The sequence below is a fragment of the Manacus vitellinus genome, unplaced genomic scaffold (genome assembly GCF_001715985.3).
Source record: "Manacus vitellinus isolate BGI_N305 unplaced genomic scaffold, ASM171598v3 scaffold_15_pilon, whole genome shotgun sequence".
NCBI lineage: Eukaryota > Metazoa > Chordata > Aves > Passeriformes > Pipridae > Manacus > Manacus vitellinus.
In genome coordinates this window covers 8,569,555-8,592,027 of record NW_021939122.1, presented here as the reverse complement: position 1 = coordinate 8,592,027, position 22,473 = coordinate 8,569,555, and the positions used below count along the sequence as shown (strand labels likewise).

General features: G+C 35.0%; 1 protein-coding gene across 3 annotated transcripts in view; it reads right to left on the bottom strand.

The window, feature by feature from the left end:
- Positions 1–863: 863 nt before the first annotated feature.
- Positions 864–22,473, bottom strand: part of MYOF (myoferlin) — a 65,257-nt gene continuing 43,647 nt past the window's right edge. For 2 of the 3 annotated variants that reach the window (XM_018069173.3, XM_018069174.3), the window contains 24 exons: positions 22,193–22,304; positions 20,719–20,796; positions 18,793–18,974; positions 18,542–18,700; positions 18,282–18,380; positions 17,814–17,975; positions 17,137–17,302; positions 16,441–16,517; positions 12,808–12,819; positions 11,439–11,537; positions 10,758–10,883; positions 9,848–10,003; positions 9,645–9,736; positions 8,113–8,283; positions 7,430–7,578; positions 7,070–7,209; positions 6,027–6,115; positions 5,849–5,944; positions 5,129–5,270; positions 4,711–4,810; positions 3,571–3,764; positions 2,475–2,584; positions 1,981–2,128; positions 864–1,524 (listed from right to left, as the gene is read on the bottom strand). In XM_018069173.3, coding sequence (XP_017924662.1) covers positions 1,489–1,524; positions 1,981–2,128; positions 2,475–2,584; positions 3,571–3,764; positions 4,711–4,810; positions 5,129–5,270; positions 5,849–5,944; positions 6,027–6,115; positions 7,070–7,209; positions 7,430–7,578; positions 8,113–8,283; positions 9,645–9,736; positions 9,848–10,003; positions 10,758–10,883; positions 11,439–11,537; positions 12,808–12,819; positions 16,441–16,517; positions 17,137–17,302; positions 17,814–17,975; positions 18,282–18,380; positions 18,542–18,700; positions 18,793–18,974; positions 20,719–20,796; positions 22,193–22,304 — 2,895 coding nt within the window. In that variant the 3' untranslated portion in view covers positions 864–1,488. Of the gene's footprint in view, positions 1,525–1,980; positions 2,129–2,474; positions 2,585–3,570; positions 3,765–4,710; positions 4,811–5,128; positions 5,271–5,848; positions 5,945–6,026; positions 6,116–7,069; positions 7,210–7,429; positions 7,579–8,112; positions 8,284–9,644; positions 9,737–9,847; positions 10,004–10,757; positions 10,884–11,438; positions 11,538–12,807; positions 12,820–16,440; positions 16,518–17,136; positions 17,303–17,813; positions 17,976–18,281; positions 18,381–18,541; positions 18,701–18,792; positions 18,975–20,718; positions 20,797–22,192; positions 22,305–22,473 lie in introns of those variants that run through there. The other variant, XM_018069175.3, reaches the window with a different exon arrangement.

Sequence of the window (22,473 nt, the reverse complement as noted above, 5' to 3'; positions counted from 1 at the left end):
TGGTGATTAGTTCCAGCTCAGGTCTCGTTCACCGGTCAAGATCCTTGAGAGTTTCTTAACAACTAAAAAATAAGAGTGGTGTTATGTTTTTGACAGGATGACTGCTGCTTGCTCCACTCTAGCCAATGGAACTTCACATTCTGGAAATTATTTTACTTAATAACTTTACTCTAGCTTCTTCAACAGAGTAAGGTCTGTATAATTTATTATTTTACTTGACAACATGCTTATGTTACAGTACTGTGTGTTAAGTGCATCATTAAATATGACAGAGGTTTTTCAAGACTAATTAATTCTTGCAGTTATTTTTGCCATCTTTTTAAAGACAGGTGAAGTTTTTATCCAGTTAAGAGTGTGACAATCATACAAAATGCTGATTTCAGGTTCTACTGCAGATTTCCTACATTTCAAAGACTAGAGGATGTCCAGAGACGCTTCTGCTTCAGCCTTCCGTAAAAGTAAGGTGGAATCACAGATTGTGACCTGATTTTTAGTGTAGATTATATTTTACTCTGCTTTGAGAGAGGAGACTGAGGCAAATGAGATACTATTAATGTGCAGATCAGATTTCAAACAAGGGTTCAATCTGGGTTGTGTATACTCTTGTGTTTTGATTCAAGATCATCTCTAAATACAAGGAGAACAGTGAAACCATTCAACAGATTTAATTTCTTTATTAATTTCCTAATTAATGAATAAATTAACTTGAACTTTGTGCAGAAGTATTTCCTTCTTCTTCACTGTGAAGATAACAGTAATATATGTTAGACTCCAGGCCTGTGGCACTACATCTTCTGATAGACGCTACACAGTTCCTAATACTTTGTAGTTTTGTAATTGATGAAGAAAACTGGAAACTTGAATTTTACTTGTGGATAACTTTATTTAAAATATGTAAATTAGAGTAAATAAAGCGTATATTATTTATTTCTATGCACATGAAGTTGTTGTCAAGATACACATATAGTGTTGTCAAATCTACAGTGTAGTAACTAAGAATTTTAAGCAGCATGATGCTGAAAACTTTTCTAGAAGCAATGTCGGACCTTTTGATTGCACTGTGATGTTTCTTTGGTACAGATAATTATACGTAGTGGTTGTTTTTCTTTTAGTTAAAATGCAAGGAAATGAAAGGAATTCTCAAAAGAGAGTATCCATTAAAAAACAGAGACAGCAACAGCAGGCAGCCTCCTGAGGGACTTTTGTGAAAAATCCAGTTTAAAAGCAAAGAAGTCAGAACTTCACCACTTGTAGATATCACTGAAGTAAAAAAATGTCCATGAAATGTAAGGGGGGGATTCTTCTTTGGTTCTTAAAAAACATCTTTCATGACCTCTTGAATCTTGGCTAACCCTATTGAAAGTATTAATTATCTATTTTACAGTTCTAAATACAAGCAGGTACAAAGGATGGAGGAGCTTGATTTTGGTCCACAGCCTGAGGTGAAAACTCAGTACTATTTAAAAAGATGAGGTAAAAAACTCTTCTTTAAATTGGTTTCACGATCTTCATTGACAAATAATTCTGTGGGAGGAAGAGGGAAGGAACAAGAGAGGTAAAATGATGTACATAAAACACTTCAGTTTAGTTTTGAAAAAGACATTTAAGATATTAAAATGGATCAAAATGTATTTAGGGTGTGGTAATTTCAGTTAAAATACAGTAAAAATGAGCAATTTTTTTCCAACTAACACAGACTGAAATCCAGACTCTAGACCAACTATTAACTAGTTTAATTGTGTAGGTTATTAAATCTTCTAAAGCACTCACTTGCTCTGTCGTTAGTTAATGGGTTGCTCTTAACCTAAACTTTGTTTCTCAATGAAAATCAGCTGAATTTTTTTATAGCTATAAGCATATATCTCCTGCTAAAACAGAGTTGAGGGACTCCCATCTGAGTAAGGAGTGCACCCTGCTGATGACTCCTGTCTAAAGTAGCTTCATACCACAGCTGGAGAACAAACATTTAATAATTCTTACCGGCAGTGAATAGAGGAGCACTGCTGCAAACAAGAGTAGAATCAGCAAGATGATAAGGCCGATAAAGAGCCATTTAAACCTGCGCCACACAATAAATTTCATTGTCTTGCAGGGATTTGTAAACCAGAGGAAGGAAGTATCTGGTCGGCTGCATTTTAAAAGAAACAAGTATTATTTATACTATACAAACAGGAAATAGTTATCATGAGATTGTGACACATTACGACACATGGTTTGGAGGCTGAAGAAAACAGACAATTTTGTAATGCAAGATAGCAGCTCCAGTAAACATGTGCCATTAATACTGAAACCACCTTGCATTTTATCTTAATGAGGATAAAAGAAGGAAACAAGAAACAAGACTGGCTTTTACAAATAAAGTCTTGCAAAGGATAACTGACATCTAATAGATTGCTACATGCAGATTTTGTCAAGAACATCATAGTAGCTACATATTGGATATTTCTAACACTATTGTGAGAAAACTATCTTACTTTGGTAGATCTAGTTTGGGGTTCATGTTGGGTTCATCTCTTCCTTTACCAGCTGGCCTTTCTTCAGCTTCTTTTTCATTGACAACTTCCAGTGTCATTTCAACTTTGCCCTTCAGAAAAAAGGTGACATGAGACAAGGATCTTATTGAAACAGCACTAATAGGACTTGCTTGGCACTTATACAGCAGTACTTACAGTTTGGGATCAGCTCATTGTGTGCACCTGTGTGTTGCCCATTTCCTTCTCAAAATATACTGATTTCTGTACTATGACAGTGTCACAACACAGTATCAGGGAATGACACATAGAAAAAAACAAATCACTGCACATAAAATTGTTCTGTTAATTCATCTATACTTCTGCCTAAAGCTATAATTTTTTTTTTTCAATCTAGCAAAACAAAACCAGTTCTTCTTTCAAGAGCAACCCAAGGACTGCGTACTTTCCAAATGACCAAGCATCTAATTTTTCATATTGCTTTGGCTGGTAGGTGTTTCTGAAAATTTTTCCTCATTTATTAAATTCCAGTAATAAAAGTTTAAAGGCAAAAACATTAGAAAGAAGAAGCGGACACACTTGAAAGGCTTAATATTCTACAAATGATAAATACACATTTATATTCTTCACAGAATAGATTAAAATGCTTTAGGTCTTCTGAATGCATTCATAATCACAAAGCAAATCTGGGTTCTCAGTACAGAAATTTTATTTGGTGTTTACAAAAAAATCCTTTGGATTTAAACTTTAAATTCTTCCTGACGTCCTCCCCTGGAGCTGCTTGAGACTATGCATTCATTCACACAATAACTTAATTGGCTACTTTTTGGTGAGATAACATGACTCAACCTGGCACCACAGTCTTTCAAGCAGGGCTAAAACCAAACTAAATAAATTAAATATTAAGCTCACACTTTAAAACAAAAAATTGTTGCTGGACCAAATTCCTGAACTTGTGCACGCATTGTTCTACTTACCCAGTACCCTTCTACTCTGTCCAACCACTGAAAGATAATGGCTAAGTGAGAGACTCTTCACAGTCTTCTTTTGTAACTTGTGAGCATGTTTTAAGTACTTTTTAAAGAAGTAACAATCATACCGCTAAAATACGGGAGCCATCCTTTTCGACATAACATGGCCACCATCCTTTCATGGATTTCTGTTCAAAGAGAGAGGCAGTCCTGGGAGCTTTCTGAGAACTGTCTGCCTTGTATTCTGGAATCATGTCTATATCACACTTTTCTGGAACTTTTGCTGGAATGATTGTTTTATGTAAATCAAGTTCCACAAAGCCTAGGAGGTGGATAAAGAAACAAACACTGCATAAGACAACCTATCATCCAGCACAGTGGTTCAGCATCACCTTTTCTATCTCTAAACATGTTAGGAAATACAATCAACAGACACATTACATTCTTGTTTGTCTGAGGATGTTGTGAGGCAGGGAAGTGGGACACATCAGGCTGTGTTTAAACCCATCTTGCTGGTGTTGATAAATTGGATTTAGCAAGATCACCTCCTCCTTCTTTAATGTAAGATCAAATGCATTTTTCTACTTACCCCTTATCTATTGATTCTTAATAAATCTATTGATTTTTAATAGAGGATTTTTTCCCCCCACACTTAAACAGAAGATACCCAAATACAGAAATGTAATATGTAATTCCTAATAGTTAAGTGTATGATTTAGGTACCTTTACCGACAGTTTTAAATCAACTACTTGTTTTCAGTTTTTGAGGCCTATATGGTTTGTATATAAGCTAAAGATTTTGGAGCTGTCTTAATACAGGGCAGAGAATCTTCTGCAGAGCAATATGTCTAGAAAAAGTAGGGATTAATAACACTGTGAAATAGATCACTTAAACCTAAATAACAGCATTACGTCAACACTCTTACTTTGAACTGAAGTAACCTTGTTTAAGTAATTTTAATTAAAGAAAGAAGCAAAGCAAATTTTCATGCACATTATAATTTCATGCACTTTGTGAGAGGGCTTACCTGAATGAAAAATATCTTGATTCACCTCAAGTAGGCCTTTACTGAGTGAATATTCACTCATTCATTCATGATCACAAGTAAGCCTGTACTGTGAGGGAAACCAGGAGTTTCCCAGGATTTGCATGCTCAGTTTCTCACTCTGTAAACACAGTCCTTATGTCCTTATGTGATAATTTAATATCATTCATTTTTTTATATCTTTCTTTGAGACAACAGTAATTATTTTATTAGAAATCTTACCCAGATAGTCATCCAAGGAGAATTTGTCATTATCCCATATTTGAATGATCAGTTTGGGTGGGATTCTGAATTCTGTCTTGTCAAGACTCCAAAAATGTTCCTAAAATTTTAAAAAACAAAACCCAAGCACCTTTAAAAATTACTTATGAAAATTCAAAGCTGTGGTCAGTTAGTACCTGTGAATTCTGGGTTTGGTGGAAGTATTAAGGATCTGATCTTGCTCTTGCTCTTGCTAAAAAGACTGCTGTTGTTGCCAGTGTGTTGTTCCTGGCCTAAAGGCAAAACTATATCTGGTCACAATAGCAGTTTGAGAAAAGTATGCAGAACTGAGCCAAACTGTCTCTTTCAATATGTAGGTACAAATGATCAGACTAATTACAATCTGTATTCTAAGTATTGAAATCTTTAGAATACTTACTTTTTTGGAAACTACACAGAGTTGTTCTGCTGGGAGGTAGTCAAAAGGAAAAACAAATCTCCAGTTAAAGTTCCCTTCACCATCCAATGATCGGTAGTGAACATCAGTTTTCTGCTTATTTTCTTCATTACCAGGCATCCATCTGGAAATACAGAGAGACGTGTCTGGTGTTTGCAGTGGGACTACAGTGGTGCTTGTTTGTACAGTAACTGTGTCAGTAAGGGGTTGCAAACAAGCTGTCTGAGTTGCTCACAGAGGGCTGCAGAGTTTTTCACGCCCTTTCTCAGTTTGGTTCCAATTTGGCACTGTAAATAGGAACATCTGAACCGAATTTCTCATCTCCTAAGACCAGTTTTGTATCAGCAGCAAGTTGCTGAGTTCTTTCTTAGGAAAAATTAAATCAACAGCCTAGTAGTATATTTCTCTGATTTCTACTGAATTTTTTACATTAAGATCAGGGAACATAAAAATGAAGAACCCAGGTTATGTAGCACCAAATCCAACTCACTACCTTTTTAGTTGCTGCCCATCTCAAGAGATGAAATTCTGGGATCTTTCACCACAAACTAACTGGTCATGCTTTATCTCATAATACTTCTGTACTTCTCTGAGGTTAGCATTTGACTTGGCTGAACCAAATAATCCTTGGAACCTACGGTCGAGGATATTCTGAATGTTACTCATTTGTAAGCAAGTGTTAACATAACAGAGTGTTCCTACCCTTTCACATAAATGTCACTCATTTCTTCCCCTGTGATGCTCTTCTCATCCAGAAGGACATCTTTGGTGTTCCAGACAATCACCCGCAAGATATACCTAAGAGAGATGTTTGAGGAAAGAGAATTGAATTGCCTCTGTCAGGGCTGCCAGATGGTATGGAATATATAGGGATACTCACTTCTTGGCTTTTCGGGGAGTGATGTTGAACGGAGGGCCTGGTGGTCCTAAGCTTTTTGGGAAAACATCAACCCACATCTGGAGCTTTCCCTGTAGCAGTGGAGAAGATGAATGAGGGAGTGTTTGCTGTATACAGGTTTGTCACTGTAGTTCTATGGAACTGCTTATTGGCACACTCAGTACTAATTTTAGTGACCTACCTCACGTTACCAATGTCAGAACTTCTACAGACTTCAGAGCAAGCTCAATCCCTCACGTTATAGAATTTTCTTCAAATGAACAATGCCAAGAGTTCAGAAGATGGTAGGGACATTAAGTCCTAGTGAATCAGCGCAAGCTAGGTGCCTAAATAGTTCTCACTGTTCTTTCAGAGGTGGTATTCAGCCCAGTGTCATACAGGTGATAGTTTGCAGCTGGTGGCCTACCCTGTGTAAGTGATCAGTCCCCTTAACTACATTCTGAAGTAAGGCATCCACAGTAGATTTTACATTCTATTTCAAATGCAAGGCATTTTATTTTTCAGAGAAGTTTTCTGGTTTTTGCAAAAACTTTCTTAAAAAAAACCCCAACCACTGGTGAGTCAGACAATGCCAGAAAACTAATGTTAGCCTTTGTTCCTCTCTAGCAGAGATGTCCAAAATAAGACTTCATGTTTAAACTTGCATCTCTGAACCTTGTAGAGAATTGGCAAGTTTGGTCTCATTTGCTGAATGCAGCTAGAAAGCTCTTGAGCCAGGCCACCTCCTTTATTTTTGGTGAGGTATAAATACATATTCCAATTTATTTCAGTAACAAAGTTATAATGAAATCTTTCCTAATTTCCACTCTGTCAGTGTTTAAGATGTCACTTGGAGGTCTTAATGGCAAAACATAACTGTCTTTTGTTATGTTTCTAGACTAATCTGCTTTAGATTTTCAGCCAAGTAGTAACAGTTTGTAGCCCTGCTTCCCCTGAGTGATGCCACTCTATTGACAACATAATATAAATTTCAGAATGCTCCATTTCTGCATTCGAGAAACCATAAGTAAGCCTGTTTACAGTACCTGGGAGATGTTGGGCTGGAAGGTGCTATATAAGGTCCTTGTCTCCACATGTTCAGGTACCAATCCCTGTGTTCTGAGGATATGAAGGGCTAGCCGCTCTTCACCTGGGCCAAGATGCTGATGCAGAACTTTGTTAGCTTCTGAAATAAATGAAATCGGAAAAGAACAGGGACTCACGAACCAGGATTTGCATTTGAACTTTAAAATTAAAACCAGATATTTAAAACTGAGCAGAAAAATGTGTTCAAATCTGAAAACATCAAAGATTTTTTTTCTAATATTCCATAAATACTTGAAAAGTTTTATATTTGTATCAATATGAATTTAAGACAGAGATATTAAATAAGTGAACAAACTCACCAGCTTCCTCCAAAGTATAGTCTTGTCCCCCATAGTTAATTTTTCTACCATTGTTAGAGACCACAGGAGGAGCATAGCCTTTAAATCTGGCTACATTTTGTAATAACTCGGTAGGTTTTAGTTGATCACGCCAGGTATTCACACCTGAACTTTTAGGAAAGCAAAAGAAACACATCCGAAAATTATTCACTATGCAGGGTATTTACATAACACATAAAATGTATTTATTAAACTAATGCAGGAAGGACAGCACTATAACTGACCAAACAGAGGTCACTTGAGTTTGATACAGTGACAGAATTTTGTATCAGCTCAATTACCTTCCAAGACAGAGTGCTTTTTTCTTTATAAATCAAAATAATTTACACTAATAGATGCTTTCTTATTTATTTCCATGAGTACATCAGAAAATACTGTTAAGTGTGAGTTCCCTGGACAGAAATAACACACATTGCTGTATTAACAGAATATTAAAATGTTTGACATCATGGTTTTCATTCAAGGCTCTTCTGAAGATTTTACAGCTTCACTTGGAATTCAGATGACAGAATGAGCACAACAAATATCCATGAGAAGCCATAGCATTGTTTTTTAACCATAGAATTAAGATGAAGCCCAGATTTTTTCAGAGACTGGGTACTCGATCTTACAGATAAAAACTTTCAATAGACAAAATTACTTACATCCAATACTGCTGTGGGATGCCACAGTGAGATCCATAACGAGAAAGGAATCTGTTCTCAAGATCAATTATGGTTTCACCCACTTTTTCATCACGAGTCAATGTGTCATAGTCATAGACTGAAATTTTCAGATCCTTTTCCTGAGGCAAGAAGCAGCTGAGTTCATACATTCTAAAAATAAAAATACTCAGTTAAGGTTATTACTCTTTTAAACAATGTTTCTTATTTTTAATATTAAAATAAACCAACTAAAAAAGCACTTATTCGTTTATTTTTGAGCAATAGCCTTTACGAGATATTAAAGGGATGCTTCCCATGTTGATAAATCTAGCAGTAATTTCCATTCATGCTCCAATTTCTATTTGTACTTATTAATAATTTCATTTGTACTCCCCTGGATATCACCCCCTTCCTTTCTGCACAATATATTACTTAGATGTTTTCTGTGTAGCAGCTTGAATTGGGACTGAGAAAGAAACTGGTGTGGCTCTACCAGCCACTCTGTAAAAAAAATATGGTTGTTCAATCCATTGTTTCTCTATGATTAGAAACTTCTAATTTTTTTAACCACAAATGCAGTAGAATCCTTAAAAACTACAGTCCAAATGATAAGCTGCTATGACTAGAAGAGATTATTCTGTCATCTAGCTGTCCTACATTAAACAAGTGTAGAGTTTTCTCAAAATTAATTCTCTGAATTTAAAGAGTTGCAGCCTTGTGGTTTCTACTACTCCTGAATCCATTAGCATTTAGGTAGAGTATTCCATGGTTAATTATTCTCTGTATCTCTTTTGTTTGTTTGTTTTACTTCTAGTCAAACTTTTAAACCTTGACTTCCAGAATAATTCTGCAAAAACTTGGAATGTTGAAGGTACCCTGTATATGTAATCAAATCTCTTTGCTGTCTATTTCTTTGTATAGTCTAAACAAATGAAATCCTGTAGTGCATCACTGCAAAGTATGCTTTCTGAATGCTCTCTGATCCTTCTAGTCCTCCTCTCCAAACTTCCTAATTTACCAAAATCCTCCTCTAACTCTCGACACCAAACCAGACCCAGAATTCCATTAGTAATTATAAAAATGAAGGAACCTCTTAATTCCTAATTAGTAGTTTTAATTCACATAGTTCAATGATATCATTAGCCTTTGATGGAAAGACCAGTGTGCTTGGGAATGAAGGTTAAGCTGATCACTTGTTGTGACATCCAAGTAGTTTTCAGAGTTAAAACTTTCTCCATATTCTATAAGCATATTTTGTTATTCTTATATGCATAACACAGGGTGCTTTTAAGATAAAGACATTCTTTGACTTTGTGCAATTTACCCATGTGACACAGAAAATCGACAGCCTAACCAAACTTCTATGTTGTCCAATGATATCAAAGGGAAATACCTTATGCAATTTTACTCATAATTAACTGTCAGTATACAACCATGAATAGAGCATTGGATATTTCAAATAATGGTTTATCTTAAAAAATAGAAAAACATTTTAAAATACAGTAAATTGAAAACACAAAAAAGTTCGTTACCTGCCAAAAATTGGGTTGAGAGTATTAGGCACATAATTATCTCTGTCTTCAATTACTTTTTTACTTAGAGATATTTTTATATAAGGATCACACTATTAAAAATAAGAAAAAAATATTGTTAAGGAATATTTACGAAGACTAACTTTATTTAAAATATACTACACCAATTAGCTTGCAAACATTCCAAAAGCAAAAAGTCTCACCAGCCCGTTATTATCCTGGGGTTGAAGCTGCAGAGCTCGAACAATATAAATTCTCACAATGCACTCCTGAGGCCCACTGTCTGGCAGCTCCCGGAACTGGCGGGGAGGAGCTGGAATAGTGGGATCGTCAGGCAATGCATAGATTTTAAAGGATCCCTACAAAGTAATATAAAGGCTCAGTCAAGATAAATGTAGAAAAGTCACTCAGCTAGGTTTGTTTTTTCTTATTTATCCTACACATGCACACTCTGGTTTAATTAGGAATAGCAATATTATGGCCTGATCCACAGCCACTTGGAAGTCTTTTGTTTTACTTTAACGTGTTCTGGATAATGAGACTTACTAAAAAGGCAAGGTTATATCCTTTGGCAATTTAAATTAATTCAGCTAGTTTTATGTCAACACAATTACTCAGTTTGCTCCAGCTGAGAACACGTAACAAATATCTTGTATTTGTTTCCCTCTCCAAAAGCATTGTTTAAGGTTCGGTTTGTTTTTTCTACATTAGCATTATTTTAATCTGTATAAGTCATAGAGACCCAGAAATAGTAGAAAATACCTTTTCCAAATTCATTCTAAAAACGAATTTCTTTGCTCAGAATGTCTGCAGGTGAAACTTCAGTCTGTTCAAGAGGTTATCTGGGAAGGTTCTGTCCCACACGTACCAGGGAAGATTACATTAGTAGGAATGATATTTATTTTAGATTAACATGGATCACGTGTATTGTGAGCAATGCATAGTTGTACCTTCCTTGACACAGAAGGGTCTGTACCTAAGTAGTTACAAGCATCTTTTGCCCCTATTGATGCACACATCCATATTTCAGCTTGCATGTAGACCTACTTCAATGATAACCACTTACTTAGACTGCAACTAGCATTTGGTTTTTGCCCACCATTTGAAATTTACCTTGAACTCCCCAACCACTGATGGATCGTCATTGTCCTCAGATTTGCCTCTGTATAGTTTAAATGTATCACAGAAGTCCGTTAAGTTATTAAATTCAGGTACTTTTTCCAATTCACAGTCATACACCTTAAAAAAAAAGGAAAAGTAAAATGAAAACAATGCAGTTTAGAAATCATAATTTTCATATCAAAGTGGAAGCAAATGCAATGTTTGGAGATGTGATCAAGCTTCATTTAGGCCTTGTTAAAAACAGAGTAAGTATCATGCCATAAGCTTATTTTTACTTTCTTCATTATGTGTATTAGATGAGAAATAAAAGTGACTTCAAATTTTAACCAACAAACAGTAAAAATACTGATCCTCTGTGCTCATACTTTATCAATGTATATGTTTATTTGGGATCTGCCTGGCACCCAAAGAAGTCAAGAGTAAAATCCCCTTTGACTGAAGGTAATATTAAACTCTTGATACATCTCCTAATAAGTGTATTTAAGTAGAAGAGAAGCCAAGATATCTTCTTAAAATTTTCATTTCACCACATGAATTAGTAATGAACCTTTACAGGAAATCAGGTATAGTTAAATTTTGAAGAGCATTTAAAATAACAGAGGGCACAGCTCTGATCAGGTCTTGGGCCTATAAACTCTGAGATACATTAATTTATTTTATCCTGAGCAATACCTTTAAAGTGTCATATCCTTTTTTAATATACTGTCCGCATTTTTCATGTTCTCCTATTGAAGCATAAAATTTGCTCCACCAATCAACAATTTCTTCCTCCTTGAAGAAAAGCAAATAAAAGACTTTTTTATTAGAAGACAAATCCTCTTTTATATCATGCTGTACAGCAGAAAAAAAGAACAATTAAGCATCATAAAAGATAATATACTCTAAAACTTATTATCAGGTAGGTAATATTAAATGTTCATCTGAAAGAGAATTAGAATGTAATTAATTATTAAGGCTAAAAAATGGAATGTGTCTTACCCAGGTTTAGGTATCTAGTCTGTAATCCAGCTGTGTTGATAGTCAACAGCCAGCCACCTCCGAGCATGTGATTAGTTACTGGTATCTAGATACCTATCTCAAAGTACTGATTTTGGGAGGTGTATTTCTCTCCTCCACCTTCTAGCAGGGCAGTACAGCCTAACCACCCGAGTTCTAAATTACTGGAGTCAGAGGATGTGCAGGTACACTTTGCTGGTGCAGTCATTGGTAAGGAACAGCACCATCACACCTGGGATTCGTTACAGGGATTGTGTGACTGTAAGAACTACAGAGAATATGTTCAAACTTTCCCGAGGGATAAATGAGCTAGTTGCTTCCAACATTCCTAGTTATTTCAAAACCACTGCCATATAATAAAACTGGGACAGACCTGTAACTGCTCTAACCATACATCATTCCCTTAAAACCAGTGCAGACTGCCTGTATCATAACAGTCTTGCAGTTGCAGATCTACCTTAATGTTTACTGAGTGCAGCTGAAAAGGAGTAGTGAGTCTTGCTTCCTAAAAAATAGTACTTCAATAAGCCTCATGACACCCTAGGTGCTAGCAATCTATACATTTCCAATAATACAGTATCTTTTAAGTCTGATAATCACTGTGTTTAAGAGAGTGCTATTTTCTGTATTCATAAGGGTTGCATAATATGATTATATACCCCTGAAAACATACTTCCATTGGTAACGAATAGCATTCATTCACTGTGTAAATTAAATTTTTTTTTAAGACTCTATGGATTTAAAGAGAACCTTAAATTATTATACAGATCATTAAAGGTGATGGTTTGTTTGGTTTTTTGGTTTTGGCTTTTTGTTTTTGTTTTTGGTTTTTTTTTATATATATGGCTTCTTATTTTAGTCTTTCATATTTTTCCCAAATTTACCACATCACAAGTTCACTGTAGGTTTTACATCAAATATTTTCAGAGATTACTGTTCTCACCTACATGCTTAAAATGCTAATTTAGAGGCAATATTGATATACTGATTTTCAACTGGATATCTCATTTACAAGAAAGCAATGTGTAAAAGTAGTATACGTTACCTTCTCTGTAAGCTGCTCATGAGGATCAAGTCATAAAAAAAGAGCAAAATAGAAACAATGGTAAGGATATGATTTGTAGAATATTAGACAGTTAAACAAGCTTTAAAAGTTCGAGGTTTTATACACAGTATGTATGTGAAGTAACTTACTAACAATAATTTAGAAATGTATTTGAAGACTATTCAGACACCAAATGTTTAACTCGGATTTTTTTTTTCTGCTGTCAATATGTTCTAGATATTAAGCTGGAGCACATATACATATAAATTTTGAAAAGCAGATTTTACAGAGGACTGTAAAACATTATCACCCTGTGCTTTGTTCTTCACATAGCAAAGCAAAACTGAGAGAAGCTTGGTTTTTATTGTATCATTGTAGTGTTACAGTCTGGATTCTATTTATTGATTTCCACAGTAGCATCGTTCTCTGCTTTCATCTGCGGTTGCACAAAGCACTGGATCTGATTTATTTCAGATGAAAAATGTTTCTAAGAGCACTTACAAAACTGAACCTATTCCAAAGATTCTTTTCCAAACAAATTTCACATACGGAAGATTCAAGTGGGGTTTTTTGCCTTTTTTCACTATTTGCTTCTCTATAAAGTAATTTGCTAATGCTCAACATGAATTATAAGGTACAGTAACAACCAGTATATGTGTGTTTATAGATCTATCCATATAAGTATAAAAGCAATGTGCACAATCCAAAATGCTTCACCTGTTAAATCACAGATACCATAATTACGACCTGATAGTCCATTAAGAGCAAGCATCATGCGTCCCATTTGGAAGCCATGATTAACAAGTGTCAGTTGTGCTAGTGTTTTTTATTATACCTTGTGCTTTCATTTAAAAGCATTAGCCATAATTTTTTGTGAGAAGCAGAAGAAATATGCAAAAACATTTTATGAATACAAACCAAATGCATCAATAGGTCAGGACATCACTCTGGTATATCATACTCATTTACTCCCATTTCTCTAAGTAATTATCTTGCTGGGGTGTTCAGGTCTACCATATCTTACTAGTCTTGTCTAACTTCAAATCAGAAACACAGCATAATTTTTTAAGGTTTGCCTAGGACTGTCATTTTCTGAAGACAGTTTTTTTCTTGGAAATCATACTGTTAGCGATTCGCAAAACTTACAGGCAGAATTCATCAGATAATTTTGAATACTTTGCCATATTTAAATTTCACTTTGTTTAAACTCTGGTTGGTAATGTTGACAATGTGAAGGATAACTTGCATAATTATGCAATAATAATTTAAACTCCTAATTTAAAGCCTTTTCCTACTGTGTAGAAGTCTTAATCTTTCATCATTTTGGAGCATAATTTTGGAAGAATTTAAATTAGAGTATATGTTTTGGGTTTGGGGTTTTTTTTTGCCTTGATATACCTTCAAATGTCTCTTCAAATAATGCACTTGGTAGTTTTGGAAAGAAGAAATTAAGGAAAAAATAAAACTTTAAGACTTTTTTTAAAAATTCCCAAAGCAAAAAACAATCTTCAAGCTTTGGATATTATTCTTACTGAAAGTTGTAAGCAGGATGTGCTTATGGAATGCCAAAACACAGAATAAAATGCCATATGATAAATTAGAGATTTTGGAGTGAGATATTCACATGATAAAAACAATGTGACAGGTACTGTCCTTTTTAAAATGTATCCAGTGACTTTACATTGTCACACATGATGTTTTCAGGACATCAACAGTGAACTATTAGCTTTTCGAACAATTTGGAATTATGGAAAAAAATTTCTATGATGCAGTGGATGCCTAGAAAAGTTAAAAGTTAGAATTTTACTTATCATAAAGTTATTTTATTTTCCACAAAGTAGACTTCTAGACAAAGTTTAAATATTAATAGTGTGGTTAAGTAATTCCTATTGTGTTTCATGCTTTTACCACACAGATTCCAAGTAAGCTGAAACACAAACCAGGTTTTTAGTAGTTCATACATATTTTATATGCATAGTAAGACTTTCAGAACAAGGATATCTTAATATCCATAACTAACCACACCAGACTTACGAGCATCATCTCCTCCAAAATCTGTGGCGGAACTGCCAAGAGATGTACACCCTCATGACCCCACCACATCAATATTCTGGTCACCTGCATGCATTAGCTCGGTACATACATACATGCACTGTTGTTGGAGAAGCCATTTTGCTGAGTGCTGTTGACATACTGCTTAAACACTGGAAATTGGAATGTAATTGATGAAATTTTGGTGTCCTCGAAGTATTGTCTGCATAGCATTTATACTTCCCACAGTTGTACTTATTTCAATTGTTTTGAATTTTCATTCCTCTAATAAGGATGCTATCACTGTATCCAGAATTGTATGTGGCTTGGGTGATGACAAACTAAAAGAAATTGTGCTTCGCCTTATATAAAATTTGAAATTTTCCCTTTATAGTTGAAACTACACAAATACAATCAATTTTGCCAGTGACTTTGAAGAGCTAAATCTTCTTTATTTTGTAAATATTTCTTCTTAAAAATTTTAAAGGAAATAATGATTCTCTGCACTTATATTAGAAGAGAAAACCTATTTCAGATAAAAGTTAGAGACTGTTCTAAGTTAAATATTAAGGACAATTTACATGTATGATGACAAGAAACACAAGACCATGGTCTATGATATACTTAAATTAGTCTGAATATCATGACTTTAGGATACAGAAGAAGAAATGAAGAAAGAACAATGTAATCATTAATATATTCAAATAAGAGTGAGAGTTGAAAAATCTAAATTCAGTAGTATTTACTTTGGGACCTCTGCAGCAAAGTAAAATTTTCTGCATTTTCAAAAGTCAAAATTGTGGATTAAGAGCCTGCAAAATTACTATATATTAAAGGACATAACCTTTGTGCTTCCTTTAACAAAACAGGCCAATCAGAAGTTAATGAAAACATCTTCTAGGTAAGGGAAACACTTTACATTCCTAAGAGAACTGAAAATTTTTCCTTGAAAATGCACTGTCAGGAATTTGTTTTCACTAATGTTTCAACTCAAGAGTAAAATTCTGCAAGGTAAATTATTTTTTACCTGGCAAGTAAAACTGTATTGTGGTGGTCCCGAAAGAATCAGAGCAGTAAAGATATTCACAAGGCACAACAGAAAAGGAAAGAAGAGAAGTGTTAGTGCAGATAAAACTGTTTCAGTGGTATTGGGTTTGGATGACTTCAAGGTAAGAGAGACAAAGCCACGGCTGTGACAAAATGAACAGCTGAAGGTCTGCACCCACCAAAACACACACCTACTTCTAACTCCTTTATCTAGAACTGTTCAGTCTGTGCCAGATGAGGCTGCTCCAACCACCATCACTGGGCAACTGCTAGTGTTCTATCATGTGCTTTCAGTAGCTTTGAACAAGTGAATTAATTCTTACAACACTGGGTGAACCTTACCAAGCACAAAAATGCTATAGTTTGATATTTACTACATGAAAACAAAGGTTACAATGACAAACATATTTCCTTTGCGTTTTTGTCACAAAGTGCCTTTGTTCCATCTGGCTTTCTAGAAGGTTGCATATGTTTCTGACAGTTTTGCTGTCTAGATAGTTTCTCAGAAATCACAGATCTGAAGAATAAAGTAAAGTATCAAATTTCAAAGATTACCTGAGCTGTTAGCAGTGGTTGTGTGTCTTCCATATCAATTACTGTATCCTGGCGAGGTGCAGCAGAGAGCAGACTAACTGTAAGCCAAAGTTTTTATTAAGGCAATATGGTGTTGGAAAAATATCTTACTAAACAGTTTCATCAGATTTGAAATCCAAACAGTCACAGAAAATGTAAAATAATTAATTTGTTATATGTTTGATACTCTAAAGAAAGCGATTAGTTGCCATTTTTTGCTAAAAAGCCACAATATATTTTTGCGCAGGACATGCAAACATTTCTCAAATATACAGACTTCTTTAAAAAAGAGTCAAACTTGGAAAAAATATAGAGGAAAATGTCAGGATTGTATTCAGAGCATTCTTGCTGGAATCCTGGGTTGTTACTTTGGTACCATTGCCAGGGTAATCTGCAGGTAGTTAAATTCTAAGTTGACACGAAAGAGGAACTTCTGGGAACTAGCACATCAAGCATAAGACTAGACTTGCCTTTGCATAATGTTCTCTTACGCTCCACAGAATATTGCCCTAATTAATACTCTGTTTTAGAGTTTCTTTCTTTCAGACAACATTATCCCCAAATAAGTACACAACATGAGGTAGCTATTCATCACTACAGCATACAGAGTAAACACTGAAGGTAGGTAATTCTAGCATCACACAAGAAAGTAGAACTTCTTATTTTCCAGCTTTCTACCTTTCAGTTGTGGTGCAATGTCCTCTTTAGTAGTGTAGGGGTCACAGCGAAAGCTTTCCAGTAAATCAATAGTACATTGTCCCACGATGGGCTTCCGTCCAAATGGTCTGTGGTCTATTACTTTAATAACAAGAGATGGACTGTATAACTCCTCTTTTGGCAAAAGCTAAAAATAAAAGGTTAGAGTTTTTTTATAATGCAAACAGAAGAAAACTGAATAAAGATTTCCCCCCTAAATCAGAGTCGTTGCTTCATTTATTTCACATTGAACTACTGTGTTCTATGGTTGTATGGTGAATCAAAACTTCTAACCTTATATTATGAATTAATAAAAATCAGTAAAAACAATTTTAATTGCCCCAAGTCTTGAATTTTCTAGACTCTTGCACAGATCCCATCATAGCAGTAGGAAAGTAGCCACATACCTACAGGTAAATTAATGCCTTTTCAAATAAAAAAATATATATACTGCACTGGATTGTGTATATAAAATGGTACACTTATCAATGACTGTACAGACACATTTACATGATCTTTATTAGAATTTTCAGGCTCATAAATTGCTTAGAGTAAGTCAAAAGCATATGTTTGAGTTCTTCTATTCAGAAGAAATCCTTGACCTTTAAAACCATGGAATAACTTATTTTGCTGTAGACAGCTGTTTTTTTGTAACGTACCACTTTCATGAAGAGAACAGAAGATGGAAAATTCGGTGTCTTTTTGAGGTTTTTGATCACCACAGATTCCACCATTTCACCCCCACATTCCACAATGAGACTGGGAGACATAACAGGTGCCAGTTGGTAGTTTTTCATGTTTCGCAACCCCCAAGCCAGAATCTGTAAAATAAAATCCAGTACAAGCAAAAGTGGGAAGAGATACAAATATGCTTAATATAATACTCAAAAAGTAGGAAGAAAGAAATAAAGTCTTTTAAATAATAAAATCTGACTGGCAAAATATTTCAAGGTTCTAGTTCTAGGAAAGTTAATGGAAACAGTGAAATTCCAAAACATGTAAGGAAGAGAGTCCCCTATATTTCTCACTATGATTTTTTAAGTTTTCTTTAAGCAAATACACAAACTTACTGTCTAGAGGATAAGATGATTGTACTTGTATTCAGTTAGTTTAAGAGTAAGCCATACCTCAACAGCAGTGAGTTGAACTACTGGTCTGATTCCTTGAGGTACCATGTAAAGCTTTGGTGCTCTTTGTGATGGAAGAATTGGAAGGTTGGCACCACCCTATTAAGACATAAACATGAGTATAAGTTTTTCTCATCTTCCTTAGATGAAATACCTTGCAAGTATTAAGATAGTTCTTCACATATTCTCTCACTTTGAAAGGATATATAATGTATCATATTACATTCCACATACACACACACAAAAAAAGAAACATATACCTTGTCTCTCAAAATAAGTTCTGCAGCAAAAAGAATGTCTCCACTAGCTTTGCCATTATTTGTTACAGGATACCAGAGCAGTTTTGGTGTGATGTCCTCTTCTGGGATTAACTTGACCATGGGGGAACAAACACTTCTTCCAAGGAATTCATCTTTACCCTGCAACCAAAAATAGCAATCACAGCCATTAATGTATTCTCAACCAATGTAAATAAATAAAAAAGCAATCTGTGTAAAAGGATTTCACCTACCACTTGGTCACTGTCAAAAAGTTCAATAACAACTTTAGGTGGGTTTTGAGCTACTGTCTGTGGGTCCCCATAGATCTCAATTTCATTAAATATGAGAGTTTGGTCCCATGTAGGATTTAGAGTTGAATGAATGATCTCAGTTGTTTTGCTTTGATGGAGGAAAGAAACGTGAGCATACGGATCTGGAATATCATACAAAGATTAAAAGCACAGAGTTACAGACAAACAAAGCCTCATCAAGTCATAAAGCACACAATCACAATTTTAATCAAATACAGCATGTTCTTTTTTTGTGTTGTTACCAGCTCTAAGCCATTCTGTTTAAAACAAAAACAAACACATATATGTAATTTGCATTTAATAGAGCAATTTCCATTTGATTACTAAATCGCTTCCTTTATACAAGTCTTGATTAACAGACTAATAAATGAAAATGATAAAATATTTTGTAAATCAGAAAGAGAACCTGAAAGCTAAAACGAAACATTGTCTATACTAATCTCCTCTTACATCTTGTCTGTAGCAATTCTTTTTTGTTATCTCCGTTGATATACAGCCTCATAAATAATACAAAGAAATAATTCTAGTTCTGAATAGTTGCCAAACAACAAATTCTCCCAGGCTATATAGCTCAGATCAATTTTTGGTTTCAAACATGCTTATTTATAGCAATCTCTTCTTGTGAAACAGTTGAATGATTAAAGTGGTCTAAGCCCAGTGTTTGGCAGGTCCTTAAATCATCAAGAGCTCTGTAGAAGGTATCTGATGATGGTCGTTGATGTTTCCTGTATAAATTGCAATTCCTAAGGATTCAAGGCAATTTTAAAGGTTATCTTTAGGTCAGTTTCAATAGCTTCTGACTAGGTACCTGATCAGAGTTTTACAAAATTTGGTTAACTCTTCAAGCTAATTTTAGGGGAAAATAAAATGTAGATGAGCTAGTTTATGTATGACTGCATATGAGGTGCCTGTCCTGAATTACACATGTGCAAATTAGAGGCATTTATTATTGTGTGTATTGCTTTAAGTGCTGCATAGTGAAGTAAGACCAAATATACACAGGTAGTTGTATGAAACCTTCCTCATTTCAGAAAATAGCACTGAAATATGTATAGTGCTATATCTTCTGTAACAAATGCATTACATTTACTCAATTATTACTTAAAACAGGGAGAAAAGGATGCAAATGGAGGATAATGGGGAAAGAAAATTAATTTCAGCTTTATCTTTTGCTGAACTTCCTTAAAGGAAGTGTAAAGTTTTATTCTTACAGAATCTAAATTCAATTTGCTCTCCGACTTCACAGTGAAATTTTAATTTTAATTTGCAAAAATTGAATCTTTGATAAATCTGGGTATTAGCCTGACTACAAAGATGTCAAATGGATACAATACCATTGGAATACCTAAGAGCTGGAAATAAAAAGGCAAGCAGTACACATTTATAAATGAAAAAAAGCTATGCTTTTTAGTAAGGCACAGTGTAGTTCTTCTACAAGTTCATCTCCATAATGAATTCATATAAAAAAACCTGAACACTATATAAAAAAAACTTGGTGATGTGACAGCCATCCAGCTTTCTCCATCCTTGCTTTTATGCAAGCTTCCTGCACAAAAAAACTGCATGTAGACTTTGGTTAGAAGAAGAAACTAAGGCAAGAGGAAGGGACTGGTCATGGGAAATTCAGACCTTATTTGAAATCCCATTCTCTTACTGAGTATTCATTGGGAGTAACAGGTACTGCACACATAGAACACTGCATTTTTGGCTGCTTCTGGGGTAGTACTAACCAATCTGAGATCATACCTAACAAATCTGAGACTTTTTTTACAGTGCAGTTTTAGTAGCTAGGACCTACACACAAACCTTAAGATGTTCTACAGCTAAATCAATTTACTGGTTCATGGCAAAAGCATTTTTCCATACCTGAAAAATTGTCTTTGTCTAAAGCCATGAGGTTTCTTGCCTGGTAGACGTAACAGCGAAGGTGGTAAGTATATACTCCTGTATCAAATAAATAAAAACAGTTCAAGTGCATTATACAGGCTTCATTTCTGTAATGAAGATATTTTGAGTTTATTCAAATGCCTTTCACATTTTAACACAAGAACTGTAGGAACATTTTTGGTTTTCTTGTGACAGGTATATTAATACCTCAGTTAGCACCTGAGAACATTTGTTCCAACACAAAGCAGAAATGAAAAAGCCCACTAATGCTATTTGGGCTTTTTTCGCCATATGATCATCTAAAAATCCTTGTATTCAAAAACTCCTGTTTGAAACAGCATGACAATCTAGCTCATCCAAAGAGAATCAATAACTGGGCATTCCTGTGCTTAATTTAAATATTCACTACAGCACCTCCAGGGACCTGAGTGTTTCACATTTTTAGCTCTCCGCTCTAGAAAATTATCCCAATTGCAACTGTGTCTCTTGAACTAAAAGATTAAAAAAAAAACAACAACAAAACACTGTAGGTAAGGTGGAATAACTTTAAAAGAAGATGTGAGAGTTTCCCAAACCCAGGACAGCATGGGGTGCAGTTACTACAGCCTTTCTTTAAAAGATATCACCTCTAACTCATTCAGCCCTTGAAAAAATCTGAGCCACTCATAGCCTCATTGAGCTGAAACCTCTGAACTCTGGCAGGAGAAGGTGTCATTTTCCTCCAACTGTGGTCTTTATTAAAAAGAAACTGCAATAATTTTCCTCAGGTTCTAAAAGATTTAAGATTTAGGCACCCATTCCCAGCAGGGAAATCAAGTTCTGCAGAGTCCAAAGAAAGACAAGTGTTCCAGTCAGAGCTCCTCAAAAAGGATTTTAAATTTCAGGATTGGCCACCCTTCCTGTTAACTAGCACTGGTGGCTCCCATCTCAGTGTCCCTGCTTTTGTGAATCACATTACAGTGATTACAAGGCATTTAAAACCAATCCAGGTTGGCAAAGTTACAGTTTTGTTCACTTTGCCAACTCAACTACATGGTACTGCTTCCTCTGGGTCAGGCATTGTCTGACCCTGCACTGAGCTGGTTAAGTGAGCTAAAACAACAAAAAACTGACTGTATATACATCATCTCTGTTGCATTAGCTCCCTGCATTGTCATGGAGGGACCCCAATGCTAAAGATGCATCATTTAAGACAGCGTAAATTCAGGTGCTGCAATAGTTAGCTTTAGAATTCCTGTCCCATACAGGTTTTTAAAATGGCTGTGTGACAGTGAACTAAAACATCAAAATGACTAACTGTAATTTTTATTTTAATAACCTAATTAGGGCCCAATCAGGGATCTGATAGTCATTTTAACAGAAGGTATATAAAGCTAGATGCAAAACGTAAAGAATTATGAAACCGGGGAGAAACAGATATGGTTTTTCAGAAAGGAATTGTTGAAGAACCTACTGTCAAAGTGGCAGGAAACAAGAGGTGTATTGGCACCAAACACCTTTGTAGCTGAGTCTTTGGTTTTGTCAGAACTCTTTCCTTCTCCATCATCAACACTGGTGTCTGCTCCCTGAAGTTATATATAGAAAAAAGTTATTGAGTATTTACAAACATAGAAGGAATCTGAGAAAAGGGGACTCTGTGTGTGAATTTATGGGTTTCAGTCTCTCCTCCATAGCAAGGAGAAATTTACTTCTGTGAGTAAATGTACTTTAAGATGTTTACTCATGTCCAGAGGT